Source organism: Larimichthys crocea, chromosome XVIII (genome assembly GCF_000972845.2).
Source record: "Larimichthys crocea isolate SSNF chromosome XVIII, L_crocea_2.0, whole genome shotgun sequence".
Lineage (NCBI taxonomy): Eukaryota > Metazoa > Chordata > Actinopteri > Sciaenidae > Larimichthys > Larimichthys crocea.
This window is the reverse complement of record NC_040028.1, coordinates 9,746,497-9,771,004: the sequence shown is the minus strand read 5'-3', so window position 1 is coordinate 9,771,004 and position 24,508 is coordinate 9,746,497. Positions and strand designations below refer to the sequence as shown.

Genomic DNA, 24,508 nt, shown 5'->3' with positions numbered 1-24,508 from the left:
CAATCAATATTTTGTATAAGACCTGTCCTGTGTTTCAATGTGTTTATATTGGAGTTCTATTGCTGACAAAAATATATATTTTTTGCATTTTCTTGAAGAAATATATATATGGATCGAAACTGCCCATAACAACATAGATGTTACTGTAGTTATTATTTTAAAATGAAAAAATAAACAAGCAAATTCATTTCAGAGATGTTTTCTATACCCCTCGGTGATATTCAGGTAACACAACAACCTTTAGTTTATTTATATGATTCTCTTGAGGTTAATTTGTCTTTTTTTTTATTGAAATCGAGAGTTCAAGTTCAAGTCAACTTTATTGTCAATGCTGCTATTGTACAGGACATAGAGTATTGAAATTTCGTTTCCCTCTTATCCGTGCAAACAGCAAAACATGACATATAAACATAAGTAAAAGATGTAAAAAATAAAATTAAAAATATACAAATCTAAAAATATATACAAGCTAAAGTCATCCGTGTGGCATATGCACGGTGTAATGTAAACAGAATTTCAGTATAAATATAAATATATGTATGGCTATACAGCAGTATGGACAGAATTAACAGTATTTACAGTATACACAGTGAAGTGAGGTATATCAAGAAAGAGGTATACTGATTTTTTTTTTTTTTTTTTAAAGGCCCAGAGACCCACATTCAAAACATTAAACCCAACATTTTCATGAATAAGGAAGCCTAACAAGATAAACCAAGAGATGTTGTTGTTGTTGTTTTTAGTGTATTTTAAAGCTGATTTAAGACACCGGGGACGGTAACAGAAAGCCAACACAGGAGGAAGGTTAATGGAAATTGTTCTTTACTTTTTTTTTTTTCACGCATGTCACCGAGCTAATTTTTTTAAGCAGTTAAAAACAAGATGCTTTTACTTTGACGGTCTCGACCGGAAGTTTTGTGTTGTACACGCACGCGCTTGACAACCGTCCACGGCCTGTTTGGTGCGGCTAGTCAGCTAGCCGCTTAGCAAGTTGTGCAAACATTGCTCCCGTCTGTTGCTGTAAACATTCAGTTGACACGGCGACCTCGCAGCGTTACCACAAGCGGCATTCAACAATAAAATCACCAACTCACATAAAACCACATAAACGCCACTTTCAAGTTGGCGCATTTCGCCAAAACTTGTCACCAGTCACGCCATGTAGCGCCTGAAGCTTCCTCAGCCTGTCTGCCCGACCGGCCACAACTAGCAGCTCGCTTCAACGACAAATACAACACAAGGCTCAGTAGCGCACAGGTCTATGTCCGGCTATTAAAGCTGCATAGTTTCCTCTTACCTGCTATGCGTCTTAAAGGCCGGCGATCGGTCATCAAGTAAGGACTGTAAATGATTGTTTGCATCTTCAAGCTTCAAAACATCTGACTGTTAGAGAAGGATCTTACCCAAAAGTTGTATATACAGCTGTGTATGATTTAATTGTCTTCAGTAGCTCAGTTCATCGAGACTTGGCTTGGGAGGGTAGTATGGAGGTGGACTGGTAGCTGGAGAGGTTTCAGTTCAACTCCTGGGCACTGCCGAGGTGCCCTTTAGCAAGGCACCGAAATACTACAAATACTACATGGGAAAGAACTGCATAAATAAATCAATATACAATCAGCTATGCCTGCTCATCCTTTCAAATCGTGAGTTCAAGTTCAAGTTCAAGTCAACTTTATTGTCAATGCTGCTATATGTACAGGACATAGAGTATTGAAATTTCGTTTCCCTCTTATCCCGTGCAAACAGCATAAACATGACATATAAAATATAAGTAAAAGATGTAAAAAATATAAAATTAAAAAAGCTAAAGTCATCCGTGTAGCAATATGGCACGGTGTAATGTAAACAGAATTATCAGTATAAATATAAATATATGTATGGCTATACGGCAGTGTGGACAGAATTAACAGTATTTACAGTATACACAGTGAAGTGAGGTATATCAAGAAAGAGGTATACATTATTACATTGCAGGTATACTGATTTTTTTTTTTAAAAGGCCCAGTGACCTACATCCAAAATATTATACCCAACATTTTCATGGACAAGGAATGTTATTTTTATTATTTTTAGTGTATTTTAAAGCTGATATAAGACACCGGGGACGGTAACAGAAAGCTAACACAGGAGGAAGGTTAATGGAAATTGTTCTTTTACTTTTTTTTTAATCGAGGCAATGAATAACGTACAGCTCCCGTCAATGTCACCGAGCTAATTTTTTTAAGCAGTTAAAAACAAGATGCTTTTACTTTGACGGTCTCGACCGGAAGTTGTTGTTGTACACGCACGCGCTTGACAACCGTCCACGGCCTGTTTGGTGCGAGGCTAGTCAGCTAGCCGCTTAGCAAGTTGCTGCAAACATTGCTCCCGTCTGTTGCTGTAAACATTCAGTTGACACGGCGACCTCGCAGCGTCACCACAAGCGGCATTCAACGATAAATCACCAACTCACATAAAACCACATAAACGCCACTTTCAAGTTGGCGCATTTCGCCAAAACTTGTCACCAGTCACGCCATGTAGCGCCTGAAGCTTCCTCAGCCTGTCTGCCCGACAGGCCACAACTACCAGCTCAGCTTCAACGACAAATAACAACACAAGTCTCAGTAGCGCACAGGTCATATGTCCGGCTATTAAAGCTGCATAGTTTCCTCTTACCTGCTATGCGTCTTAAACCCGTATAGCTGTCATGATTGTTATGCAAGGCTACAGTGTAACGATGGTGTGCGGAATAATCGAATACACCATCACACTTCATGAAGGCATGAGGATTTCTATCTGTCGCCATCTAGCGGCCGGATCGGGTCAGTGTCACGGTGCGGGCGCGCTCTTAATCACTGCTGCTGCTGCTGATGTTCCCTCAAGCTTCAGTTTGGCGACCTACTTCTATAAATGAACTTTAATTATAATAATGTATTAATAATTGTCATCGGCCGATCCTGATATTTGATGTCATTGTATATATTTTTTTCAATTAGTCACTCAAAAACATGTACATCAGATAGATAGATAGATAGATAGATAGATAGATAGATAGATAGATAGATAGATAGATAGATAGATAGATAGATAGATAGGCTTTATTTATCCCAAGCTGGGAAATTACAGTGCAGCAGCATAACACACAGTGACGATAGACAACATGAGAATAAAAATATAAAGAACAAACTATACATAATAAAATATCAAAAATAGCAATAGTAAATAAAAGCATATCGTACAAAAGTATATACAGCAAATTGGCAGTGTTGATTTGAAACACTTATAAGTATATGAATTAACTTAGAACTAAGCACGGATAATGCTTTCTATTTATAGTCTGCATGGTGAATAAATATGATTTGTGGTCATCTGATCATCACGACTATATTAGTGGCTGAAAAATCAGTTTCATGTAGGCATGTCTTTACATGTTATTGGGCATTTTTCATTTTTCAACTCTGATTTCCTTATTTTAAGTCACAAAACTTCTCATTGTAGGTTTATAGTCATGTCATATTTATTTTATTATATCCACAGCTGTCCTATGACAAGTGTTTTGAATGATATTTTAGACCAACTTGCCTTTATTATGAGATTAGTTGTGTTTCGAAAGGTGCGTAAAGGCAACAGTGTAAGTGCCAACCTCAAAAGAACAGTGCAATTGGCAGCAAAAAGGTGGATCATAATGCATATAACCATCTGTATTTATCTATTAATCCTTTGACTGACAGCTTTGACACAAAAAGAAATGCTGAGGGTCGTGGTAAGATGATGGCCTGTCATGCCGAGCCATCACACACACACACACACACACACACACACACACACACACACACACACACACACACACACACACACACACACACACACACCTACACACACTCTCTCTCTCTGTCGTCAGGAATACTAATCAACTTGTTAGCCTACAAGTGCAGCAGCTCGGCGCGCAACTTAGGACTTCTCCATTCTGTGTCTAGAAACATCTCTTTTTGGATTGATTCCAAACCTCCACCTGCTGAATTTCAACCTTTTGTGAACGAACATCGGCTGTTATCACGCGTGTCTCCCCTGTCACTGTCTCTCCTGATGTGCGACAAGCAGTCTGCGAGAGTGGATCTGGGGACAAACAGCCCACTCCTGCGCCTCCTCTAGCAAGGGAAGCCCCCCACGCGTTGCGCGCCCGGATCGCCGGTATAAATTCGCGTCGCGGAGTGCGTGTGCATGTGCATGTGCTTCAGGCTCTTAATGTGTATGTCCGCGCACGATAAAGCCTCGGGCTCCGTCCTCAACAGTTGCTACCGGAGCGGCGGAGAGGAGAGGTGGAGAGCGAGAGAGACAGCAGACTGAGGACGGACGGACGCGGAGCTCCACGCCGCTGTGACCGGCTCTGCTCCTGACATGCAGTCGCTCATCTCTCCGGTGACCAAGGCCATCCTAGTAGCGCTCTTCATCTTCGCCATACTCCTCATCCTCTATGTGATCCTTTGGTACATTTGCAGAGACGTGGACTGCGACCACGGCATTTGAGGATTCCGTTAAAAACGGGAAAAACGGGAATTTCACAATGGGGCGCGCAGAGGAGCCCGCAGAGCCCAGGGTCATCCCGTAAGTCTGCTGTCTTCCTTTTGTCTTGTCTTTCTTTTGTGTTTGGATGTTTCTGGGTTATCCCTGGACGTGTGTGTGTGCCTCTCTCTCTCTATGCATGTGTGTGCACGCGTGCATTCCTGTCGTGCGTAATGTGAAATGCGCTCTGGTTTAGAAGGTGATGGCCGAAGTGCGTCTCCACCGGCACCCAGTACCCCAAATCCCTAATGAGCAGAGCCCCAAACATTTTTTGTTCAACTTAACAGCGACTGTTCATCCACGCTGACTTATATATCACAGACCCGGTGTTGTTACTGACAGTGCATTCTCAAAGGTGAAACAATGTCATCAGGAGGATATCGAACTGGTGTCAAACGCAAAACGGTGCGGACGCGCGTGTGTGGGCTCTAATGGAGTATAAAGACCGCCGGTGACATTGCGGTAAACGGCGTGGGTGTCCCTTAAGGTCAAAAACAACTGTGTTTACATCAGGTTGCCAATATTGTTTTGCACCCCCCTCCTCTCCCCGCCACCACCACCATCTCCCCCCTTCCGTATATCTGCAGCATTAGTTCATGTTCAGTTCATCTCTGGTCTCTGAGGATGCTTCCACACTGGTATTTTACATCCAACGAGATAACAGGATTATGTCCATTGGCTCCCGTGCGTCTTATTCCTAATCTGCCTTGTGCCATGTTTTGGACTCCTTATCATGAATACCCCGCTAATGCTTTTACGCATAACGCATTTATATTTCCCTTGACATCAGTGAGCTTGTTCAACATGCTATGTCAAATCTTAGTTTAGGTTGATGCTGTTATATTTACTTTTACACACACACACACACACACACACACACACACACACACACACGCCCACACACTTACAGCATCTATTGGCCACGCTTAATGAGGGACTTCTCAATATTGCAGGCACGTTGGTCCCCTCAATGCCTATGCTGTCACATGGCCCATAAAGCTATTAAACATGTGAGGTTTGATTGCCATTTTTCATCTGGGTCCAAAGCATTTTGTTTTCATCTCCGGCATCCCTGAACCAAGGGAAATTAACAAATCGTGCACGTTTTAAAGTGGATAACGTGAAGGACACACCAAGGACATGTTGCCTTTTAAGGGTTTTTAGGACATTTAAGCAGGGATAGAGTGAGAGGGATGCAGACAAAAAACCCAGTTTATGTATGTCGATATTTGCAGTAAAGTGTTTACACATCTTTTTAGGTTCCTCTAATCTTTATGCTGTAAATGTGTGTTACACATCTTGACATGAAGACGTCCGTTTTTACAGAGGTAAAACGCATGATTCAGCCTCTTATAAAATATAACTGATTGGTGATTTCTGAATAATAAACTGACTGCAGCTTAGACTCAGATTTTAGCTTTTCTACCTTTTTATGGAACCCCACATCACTATTTCCCCCCGACTCCAGAGGATTTAAACAGTAAAGCTTCTCCCCCCACAGCTCGCAGAGAAAGTGCAAGTCTAAGTGTAAAAAAATTAAAAAACCTTTTTATGTCAAGCACCGCATTCGTGTATTTAAAAATCCATAAGCAGACTAAATGCTGGATGCAGCCATAAGGAAGAAACCCTGCAGCCTCTTTAACTGTCGTGTGTACTCTCCCGCAGAGAAAAGGAGTCTGGTGGGATGGCAGATGCCCTCTTTGACCGGACTACAAAATGATTCCTGTCAGCTATGAGTTCAAATTTTATCACCCCGAATAATGCCATACAGGAAGAGATAGAGAGACAGAGAGAGAAAGAGAAAGAGGGAACAACTGCTTCAACTCTTGGTGTCTGTCTGTTTAAACCGGTGCCCTGGATTGTCTGTGTGTGTATGTGTGTGTGTGTGTGCGTGTGTGTGTGTGTGCAAGTGTGTGTTAAGGTGTAAAGAAGGGGGAAAAAAGCCATGTTTGAGTGACTGTGTATGTTTGTGCAGTTTGTTAAAAAAGAAAGGTAGTGTGTCTGCGTGCTAGCGTGGGAGGGGGTTAAACACTGACATGCTCCAGAATGACAGATGAAAAAAAAAAAAGTGGAGCAGGAAAGGCTCAACGGGACTCAGCGTGGGAGACAGGTGTGTGTGTGTGTGTGTGTGTGTGTGTGTGTGTATGCCTTTGTATGTGACATGACCATGACTGAAATTCACTCAAGTTTATTGAAAATGTTTTCCTTCATTAAATACGTGTGTAAACTGTAATATTGCAGTGTACTAACTGTGGAGCACCAGTTTGTGTGTGTGTGTGTATGTGACCTAAAAAGTTAATTCTAATCTTACACACATTTGGAAGTGTGTCAAAATCACACAGCATGGATTTTACTTACTTTATCCTAACTCATACACAGAGAACAACACACTATATTTATACCAGTTTTGTGGGAGACACTGACGATGCTTGAATGTTAATACACCTTGATAGATCCAAGTTCAATTGAGATTGAAGTCATAAAATATTTAAGGATGAAAGTAAATTATTGAAGCTTGATGTGGTGGAGATTTGTTAACCTATTCTAGCCTTATAATCTTCATAAACTGTCATGCATATTTACAAATACCTAATAAATTCTGCAGTCCTACACAACACTGTCTTCATACATATAAAAATCAGAGAAGTTTCCCATCGTCAAACTATAAATGTGACTGTAAAGGTCAAGATTTGAGCAACTGAGATGTGGCATTTAAGGTCACAGGACACAAGCAACCGATAGTAAAAACGTGTTAAATAAAGCTATTGTTTATTGGCATTCACTGTGAATAATTCATACTTTTGTATATTTTCAATATTTGTCCTTCAAGTGTCGAACAGCTGCAAATACTTTTTAGCATACTGTTGATTCATTTAACTGGAAATGTTGTAGACCTCCATTGTTACTTTTAGCGAGTAAATTCATTGAAATATAATATACATGCCTAATGGAAAATGTCTCGTTGTCATGGATTTACCATTAAAAAAATATATATATATAGTTTTCTATAGTTTCTGGATATATACGTATGAGATTTTTTTGCTTGGAGGTCAGAGGTCATGAATAATGCTACTGGAGCCATAAAGAATCATTGTCCTTCTCAAGGACACTTGAGTAGGAGTGGATACTTAATGGTACAAGAACAGTCATTATCGTGTACATGATATTTGCTGTTTTTTCTGCTGAAACTAAAACACTGTTGTAATATCAGCTCGGATCAAAATGCTGATCTAGGATGAGGCTGTTTTTTTTTTGTCTGTTTTTTTGCGGTTCACATCCACTCTGTTACACCTGTCTGGTGAAAAAAAGTATACTTGGCCTGATGATTGATAATTAGCTCTTTGCTTTGTCTAATCTGAAATGTGAATTCTAACTTGAGATGTTTAAAAAGTGCAAAGTGAAATAGGAACATAAATTAAGGGCGATGTTGTTTGTGAAATGCTAAGTTATATTGAAAATGCAAATATAAAAAAAAATACTAGATGGATTTGAATTGGAAATACATTATATAAATATTACCTTTTTTTTAAGAGCCTAGTGAGTATTTAATTAATTGAATTTACATTCATAAATGTTAAGCTCTGTTAAGTAACCTTTTTAAAAATAAGGTGTACCAAAACATGTTCTGAGTTTAATACAGAGAGTTAGACGATGGGCTGAGTGACTAGAAGGATTCAGGTTCAGCAATTTTCTGTAGGATTTCTTAACAATAAGACGTTGGGCTCATCAGGATTTTAAACCTTGTATGACGACTGCACTGGGCATCCACCCCATCGTTGCTACCTCCCTGTTTGTACTCTAATGCATATCCAGAAGCATTTTCTGTTTTCTGTCATCAAAAAATGTATATCGTTCTGCCTTGATGGAGGTACTCACTCAAGTCACAGGTATACCAACTTATTTTACAGTTGACATTGGGTATAAAATCCTCTCTGATGTGCATCATTCAGCAATGAGCATTGAATTGTACTACATGGGTGTATTAAGGGAAGAAGGAATGCTTCACTTGAAATGCATAATTACGTAGTTGTCTCAATTGTCTGTGAGCAAGTATTTATTGCAAAATCTCCTGTGGTTAATGTTAATTTTTTTTAATAATGATCCTTACTTCCTGAAGCAAAGCAGCTGAGGTTAAGTGGAAATGTGCAAATACTACTGATCTAATATTCAAGATCTGAATATGCAAGAGCAGTCTTACATGTCACCGTTTAGAACATAGGTTGCTTAAAGGGCCCGCTCATTTAAAAAAAAGAAAAGTTGCATAAATTAGAGTGTGCCGGTTTCTCCAGGCACCACTACACCACTGGTGTTCACCACTTAGTGGAGTCCAAATGATAAATCTGCTGATTTTTGAGTTGTTCAGAAAAAGTGTCATTATTGCATAGCTAACTAAACATCAAAAGAGTTTGTCTGAGTTTGTTTGACATATCAACTTGTTTAAAACTCCTAAAATATTAATATTGGTATCTGGACTCCACTACTTACTCACACTAACAAGAGGAGACAGAGGACAAGCTGATATTCTGGACAGATTTCTAATCCTTTGATGGTGTGCCATCTTTTTCTCCTGCAATATACAGAGTTTTGAGCATGAGAAAACAGTTTTTCGCTCTCTGGAATGCACACTTGTTGCATTTTTTGGATTTACTTATTCACTCAGCACTACATGCCTCAGGCCTCCTGTTGCACCTCATCCCACTTGTCTCTCACCTATCCTTTCCTGTCAGCTCTCTCCTACACTTTAATGAAGGCAAACAATTCCTTCCTAAAATACTTACCCTCCCTTAACTTAATCCCTAGTCTAACTTTTTAACTTCAAAACCAAAAGTCCGAGCCCTCAAGCGGTGCCTGAAAGAAGTGAAGCGTGGTCAGGACGACCTGACGTCACATACAAATACAGTACGTCCTCATTCTGAAGGTCTATCCAAATTGGCTCTTAGAAAGATAGAAGCTCTGGAACACTCACACACACACACACACACACACACACACACACACACACACCTCAAAGCCATAAAAATAGATTGTGAGTGACTCAGCCGTTATGTAAAGTCCATCTCTGATAGGGCCGCCTGGGGCTGTTTATGTCAGTTTAGCTTGACGGCACTGGAGCTGAGGTGACACGTGTCTGCTGCTTCCAAGCTTCAATACACACTCACACATTCACACAAACATGCACACACTTTTCCCAGAATACGCGTGCAAGCCTTTCCTTTTCTTCTTCTAAGTCTGCAATCCCCCAATGGAAAAAGATGCGATACCGTCATTGTAATAGACTCCCTCCAGCCGAAACAGCGTACATTATTAGCATTTCAGCGCAGACTGGGAGGGAAACGCTGCGTTAGACATGAATCAGATCTGCCATCCCTCTGGCCAGGTGGACAGTTCAATCAATACTGTTAAACATGAGCAAACCACGACCCGAATCCAGAGTGATGTAGTACTGCAGTTGTCTTCAGATTTAGTCCTGTTCGTGTCAACTACTTCACACGGAACAGATGTGATGCAGGGTGTTGATTATATATTTATCATCTGCACTGGTTTCCTATGGGAAAAGGTTAGCTTGTATTAATTATGAGACATTTTAATCATCTTGCAAATATGTTCCCCCCGTTATTAACCTGAATAGAGACCTTTATCGTCCCATGGTGGTCCTAATGCTGGTCCTCACTAGAATGAAATTCACGGGGAAACACTACACATCTACACTAAATCTGTTTGAAAATCGTCACGTTTAAATATCTAAATTTAGCCAATGGTGTTTTTTTTTTATTTGCCACCAATGTGTATGTTGGATGAATATTAGTGGAGACTCAAAAGTTTGTATTAAATGCTACAATAATCTTGCTATCATACCATCAATAATCAGAGGCAGCATCCTTTTTAGATAGGTGATGTGATGTGATTTGATTACACAGTCACACACCCAAAACAAAATGTGTAAGTGTGTGTGACTGACATGACTGAGTCGAGGCATTGGTGTTTTCAGGTTAAATGGAAGGGCTTGAAGTCAAGGAAGGAAAACACACACACACACACCTACACACACACACATACACCACCTTAGAGTCCCTCTGTGTGCACTTAGCTCTGGAGTGAGAGACACAAAGTGAGAGAGCACAAGGAGATTCAAGAGTCTCCTCACAGTCCTGTCTCAGTGACAACAGGTTTTTAGACAGAAACGGGCAAACACACTGACTTGCAGACTGTTAAATTAAATGTGCTTAATACTTTGTGTGTGTGTGTGTGTGTGCAGCGCCGGTCCACATTTGTGTTTGTGTGTGTGTGTGAGAAAGAGAGCGCATGTAGTTAATGACAGACTTAATTGGTGCAAGCAAATATCCCTCCCACTGCTCCTCATTCTACATCTACTAATGGGAAACCATCCACTCCCTGAAGACATAAAGGAAAATGATGCACTTGATGAACATGAGCGCATACACACACACATACACACACAAAATATCCACGAGCGTAAGAAAATACACAGCAGATATACGTGTATGCATCCACCTAAATCAAGACTACTTGTGATTTTTAGCTAAAATGCATTTACATACAGTCAATTGAGCCTTTGTTCTGCTTTTAAACTAGGTGCCATACAGTCAATTGAGCCTTTGTTCTGCTTTTAAACTAGGTGCTGCACAATAAAGCACAATTTCTGCACCTACATGGTCTATTCCTTGCTTCAAATGTAACCCAGGTTTTGGAGATATTTGACATTTTCAGACACTGTAAGGCCTTCTAGTCTGAAAATTGAAAGCCAGGCTAATTACAGTTCAAGGAATATTGTGTTCAAGTGGTCATTTGAAAGTTCTGTATGAGTTCTGTAAAGCTATGTGAAGCTCATAGTTTAGAAAAAAGGAACTCTTGGATTTTAAAATGATTATAATGGCGAGAAACCTCCATAAAGAGAAACCTCCAAAAACTTTTCTATTTATTTATTTGACTGTTGTAGCCCTTTTCTACATGCTTAACCCATGTAAATCTATTTCTAAACATACTACACGACTTGCATGGTTAACTTCTTTTAGTTACTTTTACCCAATCCCAAAAATAAAGGTGTAATTTATGACTCATGGCATTTGTGACTCTTTTTGACACAAATTCCTGTAAGTCAAAAAAAGAGGGACAAAAAGACCTGATCCGGATGTGAATCCAGGATGCTGTTATATGGCGTGTGCAGTCGCTCACTGCAAACACATGCAAAAATCTCAGGTTTCACTTTCGTGTTTACAAGCTGGCCTTTGGCTTCTCTCCCCACGGAAAGCCTGTGGCGGCTGCAGCTGATTCGATGTAACAGAATTACAGAATCTGTCCACGTAAGGTCCACTACATTTTTCTTACCCATGGCTCCCAGCGCAATCTACAGTATCTGTGGAGGGGATCTCTCTCTGAATTGGTTTCTTGTTTTTTTTTTCCTCTCTTACTTATGATCTGAGTGTTAATGTTTGTCCTTGAATAGATTTCCCCTGTCTTCATAGAGAGCTAGGAGAGCTAGAAGAAAGGTCTAGATTGGAAGCCCATGCCCATTTGAGAGATAGTATATGATGATGGCCTTTACAAAGATTCCTTTTTTTTTTTTAAGATTATTTTTTTGGCCTTCAATGATAGTATAGCTGAAGATAGACAGGAAGCAGAGAGAGGGGGAATGACACGCAGTAAATGGTCGTCCGGGATACGGGATTCGAACCAGGGCCAGCTGCAGCGAGGACTGAAGCTTCTACACACGGGGCGGCCGCTTAACCCACTACGCTACCGACCGCCCCTTTACAAAGATTCTTGACTTCAGGTAAAGAAGTGGAAGTACTCATGACCAATGTTAGATGAGAAGACACTCTAGTGTATGTCAGGTAAATATGTATCTAGAGCCAGCAAGTCATTAGCTTATGCATAATTAACAGTGTGACCACATTGATTGACAGGTGGCTGCCGTTACAGGTAGCCTGTCATTGAGCCAGCCTCAGGTCCACTGACGAACATATTTGCCCATTTTTGGATTAGCTGGGAGGCAGAAGAGGCAGTACTGCCAAGATGATGGCCGACAGAGCCACTACATGCTGAGCTTCAGAAACAAGCTGTGGGTGACATCATGGATACGACGTCTGTGTAGAGGTTTAGCTTTTAAAAAAAGCTAAGTTATGCAGATATCTGTTTATAGAGTTTAGCAGAAATGTGTCTTGCAGGTCATTCTTACGTATCAAGTTGCTAATTGTACTGCAGAGGAAGTGTCTACCTGAATATCTGGTATCCATCCATATCTGCTGGCTACACCAAAAGCCCAGAAACAAAGGCCCACAGAAGCTAAATTGTCATCAGAGGATAGCTGGTTCTAACATTTGTATGAACTACAAAAAAAAGATCTAAATTTAACTGATAGACGCTGATGTTCACAGCAGTTTATTCCAGTAAACCATGTCAGCCCTGGATCTGGCTTGCCTAAATGGAATGCAGCCATCGTTAATGTTATTAATTCCACCCCTTGACAAGACGAAGTATCTGCTGTGAAAGGGGTCTATTAACACCCTGTATCTCCATTTTTTAATCTGTACACAAATTAAAAATGTAACACTGATGAATAATTTGTGCTTTTACAGGGAGTTGGGTGCTAAAACTGTTTGTTCAGTACTTGACCAAATGTGCTGTCTACTATTTTCCACTTTGCCAGAAATGTTGGTGTTCCTGACTCACATTTTCCTAAACTACAAGACAACACTTGACATACATACTGTACATACTGTACAGCACCAGTGATTTAATTTCTTTAAGCATTTCTTCATTTATGTCACACTCACCAGCACATATTGTACATACTAGAAACACTCCTGCTGCTATTTCCCCACACCAGTTTGCACACAGACACTTTGTTCAACAGGTTGCAAAATAAAGCATTCACCGTGGGTTTATCTTGCATATACATGAACTGTCTCATTTGAGGATGGACCACCCTTGATTGGAGACACCTTTTGTTGAAAATCTCTGAAAGGAACGGTGAAAGAAAAAGACAACATCAATTCACACAAGCGGTCACACTATGGAGCTCAAATTGCCCGTGACGCACACGGAAAATCCCCTTTCTTCACAATATGAAACCTTCACCTGCCATCTCCCCCTGGTGTCAGTTGATTGGCAACAGACATGGGGTAAAGTGTTAAGGAAGAGCGTGTCAAAACCGTCATATTTGAAAACTGTTAGTGTCATTTTCTACTAAAAATATATCCAATATCATCTACCTTCTGTGCTCACCAGGAATAAATCTATGTGAAACATGAAATAAAGATTACATTTGAAGCGGCAGCACACACACCCACAGATCCCGTAGAGCTGTTGTCAGCTTGGATTTACAAAATAAGACAAGTTGGGATTTGCAGCCGGTCAGTGGTTGTCATATAAAACTAGGTGACTGTTCTTTGGAGCTATTTTGATGCTGTTCACATATTATTTACATCACACACCCTACTGTCATGTCCTGTTCCCAGCATGTCTTGTGTGTGTGTGTGTGTGTGTGTGTGTGTGTGTGTGTGTGTGCGTACATACGTTTTCATTTGTGTGTGTGTTCATGTGTGTAAAAGACTGTCTCCCTGATGTCCCATCATCCCAAATAATCATCCCATAGTCATGCGTGAGATGCGATTTCCTTTAAACAATAGCAGGCCAGCTCGCCTCACTGACCCCCAAACCTCTCAGGCTGTGGCAGAACAAACACTCACACGTGTGCACACACACACACACACACACATCCCCTCAGCTTACATTAACAGCAACACGTGCACATTTAAATACACACACACAAACACACACAGAGCCTCCACGGCTCAGCCTCCATCCGGGCAGTGGTGATGACACAGTCTCTTTATGTTGCTGCTCATTTAACCGCCCTCTAAGCAGACTTTAATAACTGGGGCCAACTTCTTGTCAGTGCTGCTGTTATAGCCTGACCTTAACTACTAGATAGCGGGCAAGACACAAACTAATACTAATGATTTCCCTGCCAAACAGGAAAAAAGTGAAAGTGATTGTGAATGCCCCAGACCTGCCTTTAACATAGATGATTGTAATTTAGTTGCAATGAAGGACTAGGAGACTTTGGTTGGCCTACTTTGAGTGCCATAATTCAGCTGGATCTGCCCTGCTAGCAAAACACAATCCATCACAGCAGTCTCTTCTGATTTATGTTGGCATAGCTCCATTATTTGGCTTGAAATCTTTTTCTTTTTTAGTAAATTAAATAAAGTTCGGATGCTGTCTCTCTCTTTAGGCCAATCACCAATGAATTCAATGTTGTGGCAGGATTTTTGTTTTAGGAGATGTGAGTGGTGCTCTTTCTTTGTCTGTTCAGCCACCGTGCCTATAATTGTTCAGGCTTTAATTGAATACACCTTCTTTATATATTTAATATGCCACATTTAACAGTACTCGGATCTCATTACAATAATGTACTCATTCTGGAGGAGAATATCCTCTCTGTCCACTGATCATGATATATGACATAATTAGATGTTAATGCATCAATGCACATTTAGCATATTACTACTAATACTTTATATACAGTTTGTAATTTAGTCCCGTGGTTACTAACCAATAGTCACAAGATAAATGTGAGGTGTTGGGAGATGAGTAATGGGGCAGGAAAGAATAAAAAGTTCTGCTACATACATTTTCTATTATTTGTTTGGACTTTTCTCTAATTTTACTTCCCTCTAAATGAAACCATTTGAAAAATTTAGAGTGGAAATGTTTCAGTTAGAGCTGCCAGCAACTCATAAACATCCTAAACACAACAAGGGGCCTAGACACTGCTTTTATGAAATCCTAAAATGGTGGGAGCTGCTGGTTTATTCTTTAACAATGCATGTATTAGTCTGCGAAGTAACTAGTAATTATAGCTATTAAATAATAAGTAAGTTGGTGAAACCAGGCTGATGATATAGCACAGACAGAAAGCGAGTGTGTTGATGCTGAGACGGAGACAGGTCTTAAACAAAGTGAATTTTTCTCTCTTCCATAAGGCATTTCTTTTATTAGCCATCTCTGAAAAGTAAAGTAGAGTCTGTATCAAAGCCTTTTTCTGTTCAGTACAACACACGTCATACAACGCAAACTGAATGGCCTATTTTTAAAACTCAAAGCTACTCATACATGCTATGTCAATATATCATACTAATAACTAGATATAGATTCAGTAATTACGCTTAATCAGTTTCCACTCTCAAGCAGGTCGCATTGATTTAGCGATGTCCATTAGCATTTTAACATTTTGCTATGGGAAGGTGACTCAGTGCAGCAGGTGTCCTTTCATGCCATTTCCAAGAGACTGAAATAAACATTCATCCAAGATGAAAAGGGTGAATGACAACTTTGCTCTTTTAGTCACTCGGCGATAGCTTCACAGTCATCAATTACACACATTAGGGCATTCATGTACTTTCAGCTTGTAACCACTTTCAGCTGAGCTTTTGTAGAAGGGTTGTTCAAAAACAGGTGGGTGAATGAATTTCATTCATTTTGTAAAACACCTGATAAGCATGTATTTACAAGGATGACAAGGATTCTCATCGTTGAAGTCTGGCTCTATTTGGCTGCTTTTGTATTTGATATAGCTGCTCATGTAATTACACATTTCCATTTATATACAACAAGTAACTTAGTAGATGTGACATGTCTTTTAGTATGTTGGCAAAATCTGATCCCTCCAGCAAGGACACAACTGAAACAAGCATCAGGGGTTTGAGGTGGAAGTGATAATGGTCCAAGATGTTCAGCATCAACTGTGCACAGGGTGTAACACATGAAGTGTTAGTTACTGGAGCTGTAATCAACACTTATACGAGTTATGCACTTTTACTTGAAAAAATATAAACATATATTAAAAATCTATGCAGATAAAAATATGCTAATTGTTTTTGAATGATAAAGTCCTGTGCTACAAGCTTAATTTGCATCACAGTTTCATGCATCATGTAGCAGATGTTATTAAAAATATCATATTTTATTCTGCATATTTGTTCACATTTGTGCTGATTAAATCAGAGGAATCAGTGCTCAGATGGCAGAAAAAGTGAGGGTTTTCACAGCTGAGGTCCTATTTGACTAATTACCACAGGAGCATAACTAGCCTCTAATAAGAGTAGATTGGTGTGATGGACTCAAGTGATCCCAGGGGAGGAAAACCCAACATCTAGCAGTCAACCAAGTGCATCTGGAGAGCTGTAGACAGGAGCTGCACTGCTCCAGAAACATATTCTTAAAAGGGAATGCTCCTGGAAAATTACGGCTCAAACTAGTGTCATGCCTCTGTTGCTTCTGTCATGTCATGGCAGCAGTTAATAAGATAGTCAGTGAGCTGAAGGGAGCAATATGCTCGATCTGCAGAGAAGGATCATACGGCACATCAAGCAACCAAGCAGCAGCGACGACTGGCCTCCATCACCCACTAATTCCACCTCTATAGATAAGTGATGGATAGCTGCAAGAGATGTTTTTTTTTCAAGGTCAACTAGTCAGTGAGCTGTCAGAACAATTAGTCGAAGGCAGTAGGTAATCTCAAAAAACGCCCATTTTTAAAATAGGTTGTAAACATTGATTATATTATATTAGATTCAACTTTTGTCATTGCAAAATACAAGTACTAAGACGACAAAATGCAGTTTAGCTTCTAACCAGAATTGTCTAACCAGACAGTAAAGTGCAGAGTATGTACATATGAACAGAGAAATATAAATAATAGTGCAGATTTAAATTTAAATGATGTTACAAGATATATACAGTTACAGCTAGAGTACAGATATTATATATAACAGTATGGACAGAGTGAAATGAAAACACTAACATATCTACATCTTATGTGGCAGCAGCAATTGCAGCACAAACATAATTATTGGTGTGGGATAATTAAGCTAAGATATTATTTAGTATGAAATATATATTTACAGTATAACAGTATTAACAGTAATAGGGCAGCAGTAGCTCAGTCCATTGGGGCTTGGGAACCGGAGGTGGCTGGTTCAAGTCCCGCATGGACCAAATATGGAAGGTGGAATGGCTGGAGAGGTGCCAGTTCACCTCCTGGGCACTGCCGAGGTATATTATAGGAATATTGTACATAATGCCCTTTTCAATTTAAAATAATGAACTTTGAGGCTGAATTGCTCAAAAATGATGCAGTAAATATGCTTTATACTGAGTGAGTGAACAGTCAGCATGGTCCTGAGATCAAGTGTATCAACCTTTTTAGAAATTATGGATCAATGGGATTTTATAGTGGCATAATAGGTTTGCTCGCTCCGTATCATGGACTACATGCATTTGCCATACATTCTGTAATACGGGCGCACTTGATTTCATACACTACTAGACTAGTTGTGTTTTTTCGAGATCTCGAATTAATTACAGTGGTCCCTCGTTTATCGCGGGGGATACGTTCTAAAAATAACCCGCAATAAACTAAATCTGCGAAGTAAGTTTTACAATTATTCTACATGTTTTAAGGCCGTAAAACCCCTAAACACACACTTTTATACACTTTTCTCAGACAGGCATTAACATTTTCTCACATTTCTCTCACTCTCAAAGTTCAAACTTTCGCAGATTTAACAAAAATAAGTACAATACTGTATTAGTAAATGAAACCAAAGATCAAAACCTGTTTTCAAGCCCAAACATTTTTAACAGATTTAATTTTAATGATCAATCTACAAGGTTTGACACATAAGAAATTATTAACAGTAACTCACGCGTATTTCACAGTTCCTCTGATGGTGCAGAACACAATGCGCGTTCATATTGTACAGTACGCTGTAAAAAAAAAAAAAGCATGCAAAATTACACTAAAAAAATCCGCGAAACAGCGAGTCCGCAAGTGAACCGCGTTATAGCGAGGGACAACTGTATCTCGTTATCACAGGAAAACGGGTGGAATAAAATGTATGTATGTATGGCTGTGAAAAGAATTTCCCCGTCGTGGGATCAATAAAGTATATCTACTTATTCTTCTTAGAAAATAGTGCAGGTAAAAATACAAGTTCAAGTTCAAGTCAACAGTACAGTGTACAGTACATACAGAGAGTTGAAATTTTGTTTCCCTCATATCTTCAGTGCAAAATAAGCAATAAACATGAAATATAAAAATATATACAAGTGATAAAAAAATCCGCGAAACAGCGAGTCCACGAAAAGTGAACCGCGTTATAGCGAGGGACGACTGTATCTCGTTATCACGGGAAAAAGGGGGGAATAAAATGTATGTATGTATGGCCTTTTAGGGCTTCCGTACATATCTCTACTGTCTTTCTGTAGGAAATGTTTAAGGACAGGCGCGACAAGGAAGGAAGCGAGGGTGGAGGACTTCATATTGGAACGTGTCCCATAGACGGAACGGCACCTACGGAGCTGCTCCTCCTCCTCCTCACTCCTCCTCCTCCTCCTCCTCCTCGCTGCTCTCTCCGTTACATGACCGGGTAGCGATGTTTCTGTCTGCTGTTCGGTCTTATCTTCTGCCTGTTATCAGACTTTACCTGCTCGGGTTGAAGGTGCTGCTGGTCCAGCTGCTCCGCAGAGCTCCAGCGCTGCCAGGTCAGTTCAGCTTCAAGTGCGCGCCTCCGTAAACGGGACAGCCGTGTATGAGACGCTGTAGTCGGTACATATAGTTACATAAATAAAGTGCAAACTCTTATTTAGCACACTTATTCAGGAGCTGTTCCCTTCCTGTGGTGTGAGATGTCACTGGCGTTAACGCTACGCCAGCTAACGGGAGCTAACGCTAGAGAGAGAAGTGTAAAAGTGAAAACATGAATGAAATAAAGTTGATTTTCTTTGTGTAACTGTGGCCGAATTTAACAGAAGAGTTTAACTGTTTGTCCTCTAATCCAGTTATGTCTTTTACATGCGTCCACATGTGTCTCCAAGCGATGTGTGTTTAAATTTCAACTTTCTCATGATGCAGTTTGGTCTGCAGACTGTCTCAGCTGCAGGCAGGGGCGCAGCCAGGAGTTTTTGGGCACAATAAACCCACGATGCAGGATATAAGAAAAACACAGGCAAGAAATACATCATACACTGCTCTTTAGCGGAGCTATATACTTCTCTTTAAACTACTGCGTCTCACACATGCGAGGTGCGTTCAGTGACCGTCGGAATGACTATGATGCGTTTATGAAAAATGGAAATTCACCCAAAATATAATAAAACTAAATAGTATTACAAATTAACAGTGATTAAAACAACATGGGCTTTTTAACAATATAAATGAAATAATAATTATACTAACTGGAAATTCTACCGGAATATTTGAAGGATATTAAATAAACATTTACTTTCTTTGAAAAAACATGTCTACAAATTTATTCTAGGCTATTTATGCAATAGTGTTACGGCCGCCACCGTTTCGCCCCGGCCTATATGTGTGTGTGGGGTGTTTGCTTTATGTAAATGCAGGTCGGCGGGCGCTGGTGAGGGGTTGGGTCCTGACGGCGCCGACCTCCGAGCAGAGAGGACCAGGATTGGCTGCAGCGTCCTCCGCATCCTCTGCCAGTAGACCAATGCTCGAGTCCCACGAGGACATTTAAGCAGCCGCGGCGAGAGCATCGTGGCGGCTTATTGTGTGTGCAATAGTAATGAGCTCGCCCCGTGCTATCTGGTTAACCGTGTGTTTTGAAATTGGTGAGGAGGTGGTAATTTTGGTTTGGGACTGGGCAGGGATTAGTTTAGTCGCAGCACTGATCTCACCTAGAGGATTTTGGTTGTTAGTAACATTAGTTCAGGGGTGCTGTTTGGGTGTGTGTTTTGTTATTAGGAAATTAGTGTTAGATAGTGAGGCTTTTCTTTTTTCGTTTTGGTTCTTGTTAGAAAAGTAACAGGCTCTGTTAGAGTTCTCCTTTTGTTATATTTGTTTGTTCTTTTGACAGCATCCGCTCGCCCTTTGTTCCCTTTTTTGCCTCTCCTCCCTTTGTTAAAAGACAATCTGAACTTTCATTTAATAAAATACTTTTGTTTGACAACCTTTAAAATCTGGTTCTTATGTTACTTCTTTCATACCCTTTTATGGTCGTAACAAATAGTAAAAAAAATAGTGAAAAATTTAACAGCCAACCATTTAATTTTTATTTGGTTTCGGCCTAAAATGTTCATTTCGGTGCATCCCTACTCACTGATGATGGTTTAATGTTCATTTCGGTGCATCCCTACTCACTGATGATGGTTTAATAATTCTTTATTGGTGTTTGCCTATTTTTTGGGGCCCCTGTCAGTCGTGGATCCTTGGAATTGTCCTAACTTTTCCCCCCTATACGGCGCATCCCTGGCTACAGGTCAATCTAAACGGTGGACTGACAGTACAACGACTCAACCACTACAACTACAGTGTGTGCTGCCCTTTTCACAGCAGCCATTGTGACATAAAATAGTAGAGTTCACACAATGTCAAACAGAGTCAGGGTGCTGCTTGTGGTATGCATGTTGGCTCATTGGAAAAAGTCTCTGCTGCAATAAATGCAACAGCACCTTAATTAGTATAATTGCAAACACATGTGTTGACCCTACTATTTCATCTCAAAGTGGCTGCTACAAGAAAAGTCTCTAGATACTCTTCCAGGAGTTACATACATAGATACAGAAATATATATTGTTTTTACCTTCAAATATGAAATTACCGGTAGTAATTATGTTTAATTGGGGTGGCACGGTGATGCCGTGGTTAGCACGGTTGCTTCACAGCTAGAAGGTTTGTGGGTTTTCTCCGGGTACTCTGGCTTCCTCCCACAGTCCAAAGACATGCGCTTCATAGGTTCATTTGTGACTCTAAATTGGCCATAGGTGTGAACGGGGTGTACTCCGCCTCTCGTGGGATAGGCTCCAGCCCTACAGTGACCACGGTTACAGATAGACGAATGGATGGTATTAATTATGATGCAAAGTTGATTACTTCAGCATCAGCATCTATATGTTCATGTTTATATGCATACGTGAAAATAAACTCTCTTTTCCCTGGTGAGGACCTGTCCCTGTCAAAGTGCTGCCATACAAAACGAAAGTGTGTGGTTATGGTTTACTTTTTTCGATGACATATCCGAGATCATACGAAGTTGATATTCAGAATCAGAATCAGAAGTAATTTATTAAATTTTTTTTTTTGGTACTCATTAATTTAGGTGATCTGAACCACTCTGCTTCTTCATGTAATGCATTTTTAAAACTTTAAAAGCAAAAGAAACTACAACTACAACACTCTTTAGGAGAGGGAAGAATGGAATTTAAAGCCCCAGATAAAGTCCGTCTGAGCTTTGCAGATCTTTTACAGGTCTTACTACCAGGTCCTCTCATGTCTTGAAATAGCGTCCCGTCTTGAGACGGCTTCCTTATCAAATGACATTCTCCCTGATATCTTTGTGTCCTCTTCTGCCTCCGCCAGTGATGCCCAGACAAGATGGCAAGGTTGCCATAGTGACAGGAGGAGTCAGGGGAATCGGCTATGAGGTAGTCCGCCACATGGCCAGACTGGGGGCGCATGTTATCATAGGTACAGTATCACGCACTGCACCGTTTACACGCAAACACGACTTAAGGACAGGAGGTGTAACCTTTTCAGGACGAACTATTAGTTTACACTCAAATTTACAGCAAACACACTCATAACAATTATAATAATAGCTATAACTATTTTGTTTATTACCCACATTATTTTGCCTTTCAAGTGCAAAATAAAAATAAATGAAGCTCCTAAAAGGAAATAAATAAAAGTTAATTTTGATAAAAGTTATAAAAGACATTACTAGGTTAACCTCAGTAGATGGTGAGTGTTGTTCTTCAACTGCAGACTCACTCACTCACAAAGTATGGAGAGTATGTTGGAGCATGCATGGGTATAGGAAGGAACAGGGTGTGCTGTGCAGTAGGCTGAACACTTTGATAAACGACTGTCCTGCCAGAATCACCTGTCCCTTGCAGCAAACATGACAATCTGTCAAAGACTCACGTGCAGATGTAAAACTGATGCCAGAATTCAGCCTTGACTCGTCACAGATGATGGTGGGAATGTTTCAATCGCTGCCAAACAGATTAGTTTCACGCAGTCGAAATCTTCTGCTTTCAAACACTGTTTCCAGTGAGGTCTGTGGAAATCTAAAAGGTGCATGTGTTAAAGTCTGGACAGTTAAAATAAAAAAAATTGGTCTGGTTGAGTGGGAAAGCACATCTTTTTCAGTATATCTGAGCAGAATAGGGTGAGATACAAGGCTACAGACCTTTTTTATAAAGTCTTGTGTATAGCACAGTGAACAAACCCCCGGCTCTGCAGTGCCAGTCATGTTAAAGGAATCCTCTGTGTGCGCGTATTTAAAACCCTGTCGCTGTCAGAGATCCTTCCTTAGTATCAGGCGGTCAACAGCGCGTTCAGATGTCTCTTGACACCCCGTTGATCCGTCTTAAGGTTTGGAATAACATCAAAACAGTTTGTTTCCGTCATTAGAAAATGCGTGTGATGCTCCACTGTGAGATGATGTAAAGACCTTTTGAGCTCTGCAGGGATTAAAAGGCTATCAAACCGAGTGTTAAATGCAAATTTAGGATTAGGAGAGGCTGTTTTGCATAAAACAAGGTCTCATATTGTTCTGTTAATTATTTAGTAATATGTACGGTTCACAGATAAATGCAATACAACAGAGTCTTAGAAAGGAAAAGCCTTATGCCTCTATGTAAGACTGGGAAAATGTGCAAAGGATTTATTTCAAATTAAGATAAACAAAGTAACCAATAACCAAACTGAGGACATAATGATTCTTTTACAGGATCTCTGTAAATGGTCCAGAATTTATAGATGCTCCCATCAAAAGTAGGATGAGAAAAACAGATAAAGACAGCGAGAGATTAAATATTCACAAGAGTATTTATGTGTGTGAACTGTATATAAATAGTTTAATGAACTCCCATTGTCCGTTAATCTCTATCTACTGTACTGTACTTATCTGTCCTCCTTCCTCGAAGTGCCATCTAGTTTGTACTCACTAATGTGATGCACTACATCTATCACTCACTTCTTCCTGTATCCTCAGAACCACTTGCTCAAATATGTCGATCACTACACCTACCTTGTCTTTCCCCTTCATGTTATGCAGCTCAAGGCTCCATCTGTGATTAACGCTTTGGCTCTTTCACACACGCATTTTGTTGAGCCTTCTGGCTCTAGACTCTGAAATGAATTATGCACATGGAATCTGTATATAGGTTTTTGAAAGAGGAACATGTTTTTCTCGCGGACAAACCGACCCGTCGTCATGTCTGTGCTGGCCATTGTTGTTGATAACACCAGTCTGTATTGGAATAATTTTCTCTGCATCTTGCAGAAAGAGCCTCTTGCCGTAGGAGAGCTTTGTGTACTGGGTGTTGTTGCTAGTGAGGCAAGGAAAGGAAGTTGCTCTGGAGTAATATATATATCTATATATATATAAATATATGTTCATGTTCAGCTTTTATCTTTAACTTTTATCTGTGGGAATGTTTGTTATCTCCCAACTGTTTTTGGCTGAAACAAGCTTTTCTGGGCTGAACTTAAGCGAACATGCACTGGGTTGTTCAGAGATGTATTTACATCGTTGTTTCCTTTATACTTTGTTGTCTGTTTTTAAACACTTTACAGGAGTTGGATCAGCCGTAATGCTTGACACACAGGTTCACATGACACATTAAGATTAAGACACTATCTGAAGCTTTTTATGTCCTGATCTGTAGTTTTTTTTCTGTGGAAGAGACACAGGAGTGGTAAGAAGACATCCTGTTTAATTGTTCGTATTATTGCACTTTGTTTTTGTGTCTGAAGGGTTTTTCTGGGAATTTATGTTTCGCTGAAGTGTGTCTTTTCCTTTTCACGTAAGATTTCTCCCAGCAACACTCCACAGCTGGCAGCTGAGCTAACTGCCATTAGCATCTCCTCAAATGTACACTCCCGTGGGGCTCGAGTTCATTTCAACTCCCA

At 40.2% G+C, this 24,508-nt stretch overlaps 2 protein-coding genes across 5 annotated transcripts in view; one reads left to right on the top strand and one right to left on the bottom strand.

The window, feature by feature from the left end:
- znf148 (zinc finger protein 148) overlaps positions 1–2,860 on the bottom strand; it is a 12,721-nt gene extending 9,861 nt beyond the window's left edge. For both annotated transcript variants that reach the window (XM_019268084.2, XM_019268085.2), the window contains exon 1: positions 2,659–2,860. In XM_019268084.2, coding sequence (XP_019123629.2) covers positions 2,659–2,788 — 130 coding nt within the window. In that variant the 5' untranslated portion in view covers positions 2,789–2,860. The remainder of the gene's footprint in view (positions 1–2,658) is intronic.
- A 1,032-nt stretch (positions 2,861–3,892) lies between these two features.
- LOC104923847 (dehydrogenase/reductase SDR family member on chromosome X) overlaps positions 3,893–24,508 on the top strand; it is a 48,138-nt gene continuing 27,522 nt past the window's right edge. Inside the window, exons 1-2 of one of the 3 annotated variants that reach the window (XM_010737036.3) lie at positions 3,893–4,587; positions 21,950–22,057. In XM_010737036.3, the coding sequence (XP_010735338.2) occupies positions 21,952–22,057 (106 nt within the window). In that variant the 5' untranslated portion in view covers positions 3,893–4,587; positions 21,950–21,951. Of the gene's footprint in view, positions 4,588–18,912; positions 19,117–21,949; positions 22,058–24,508 lie in introns of those variants that run through there. The other 2 variants (XM_019268087.2, XM_019268088.2) reach the window with 2 other exon arrangements.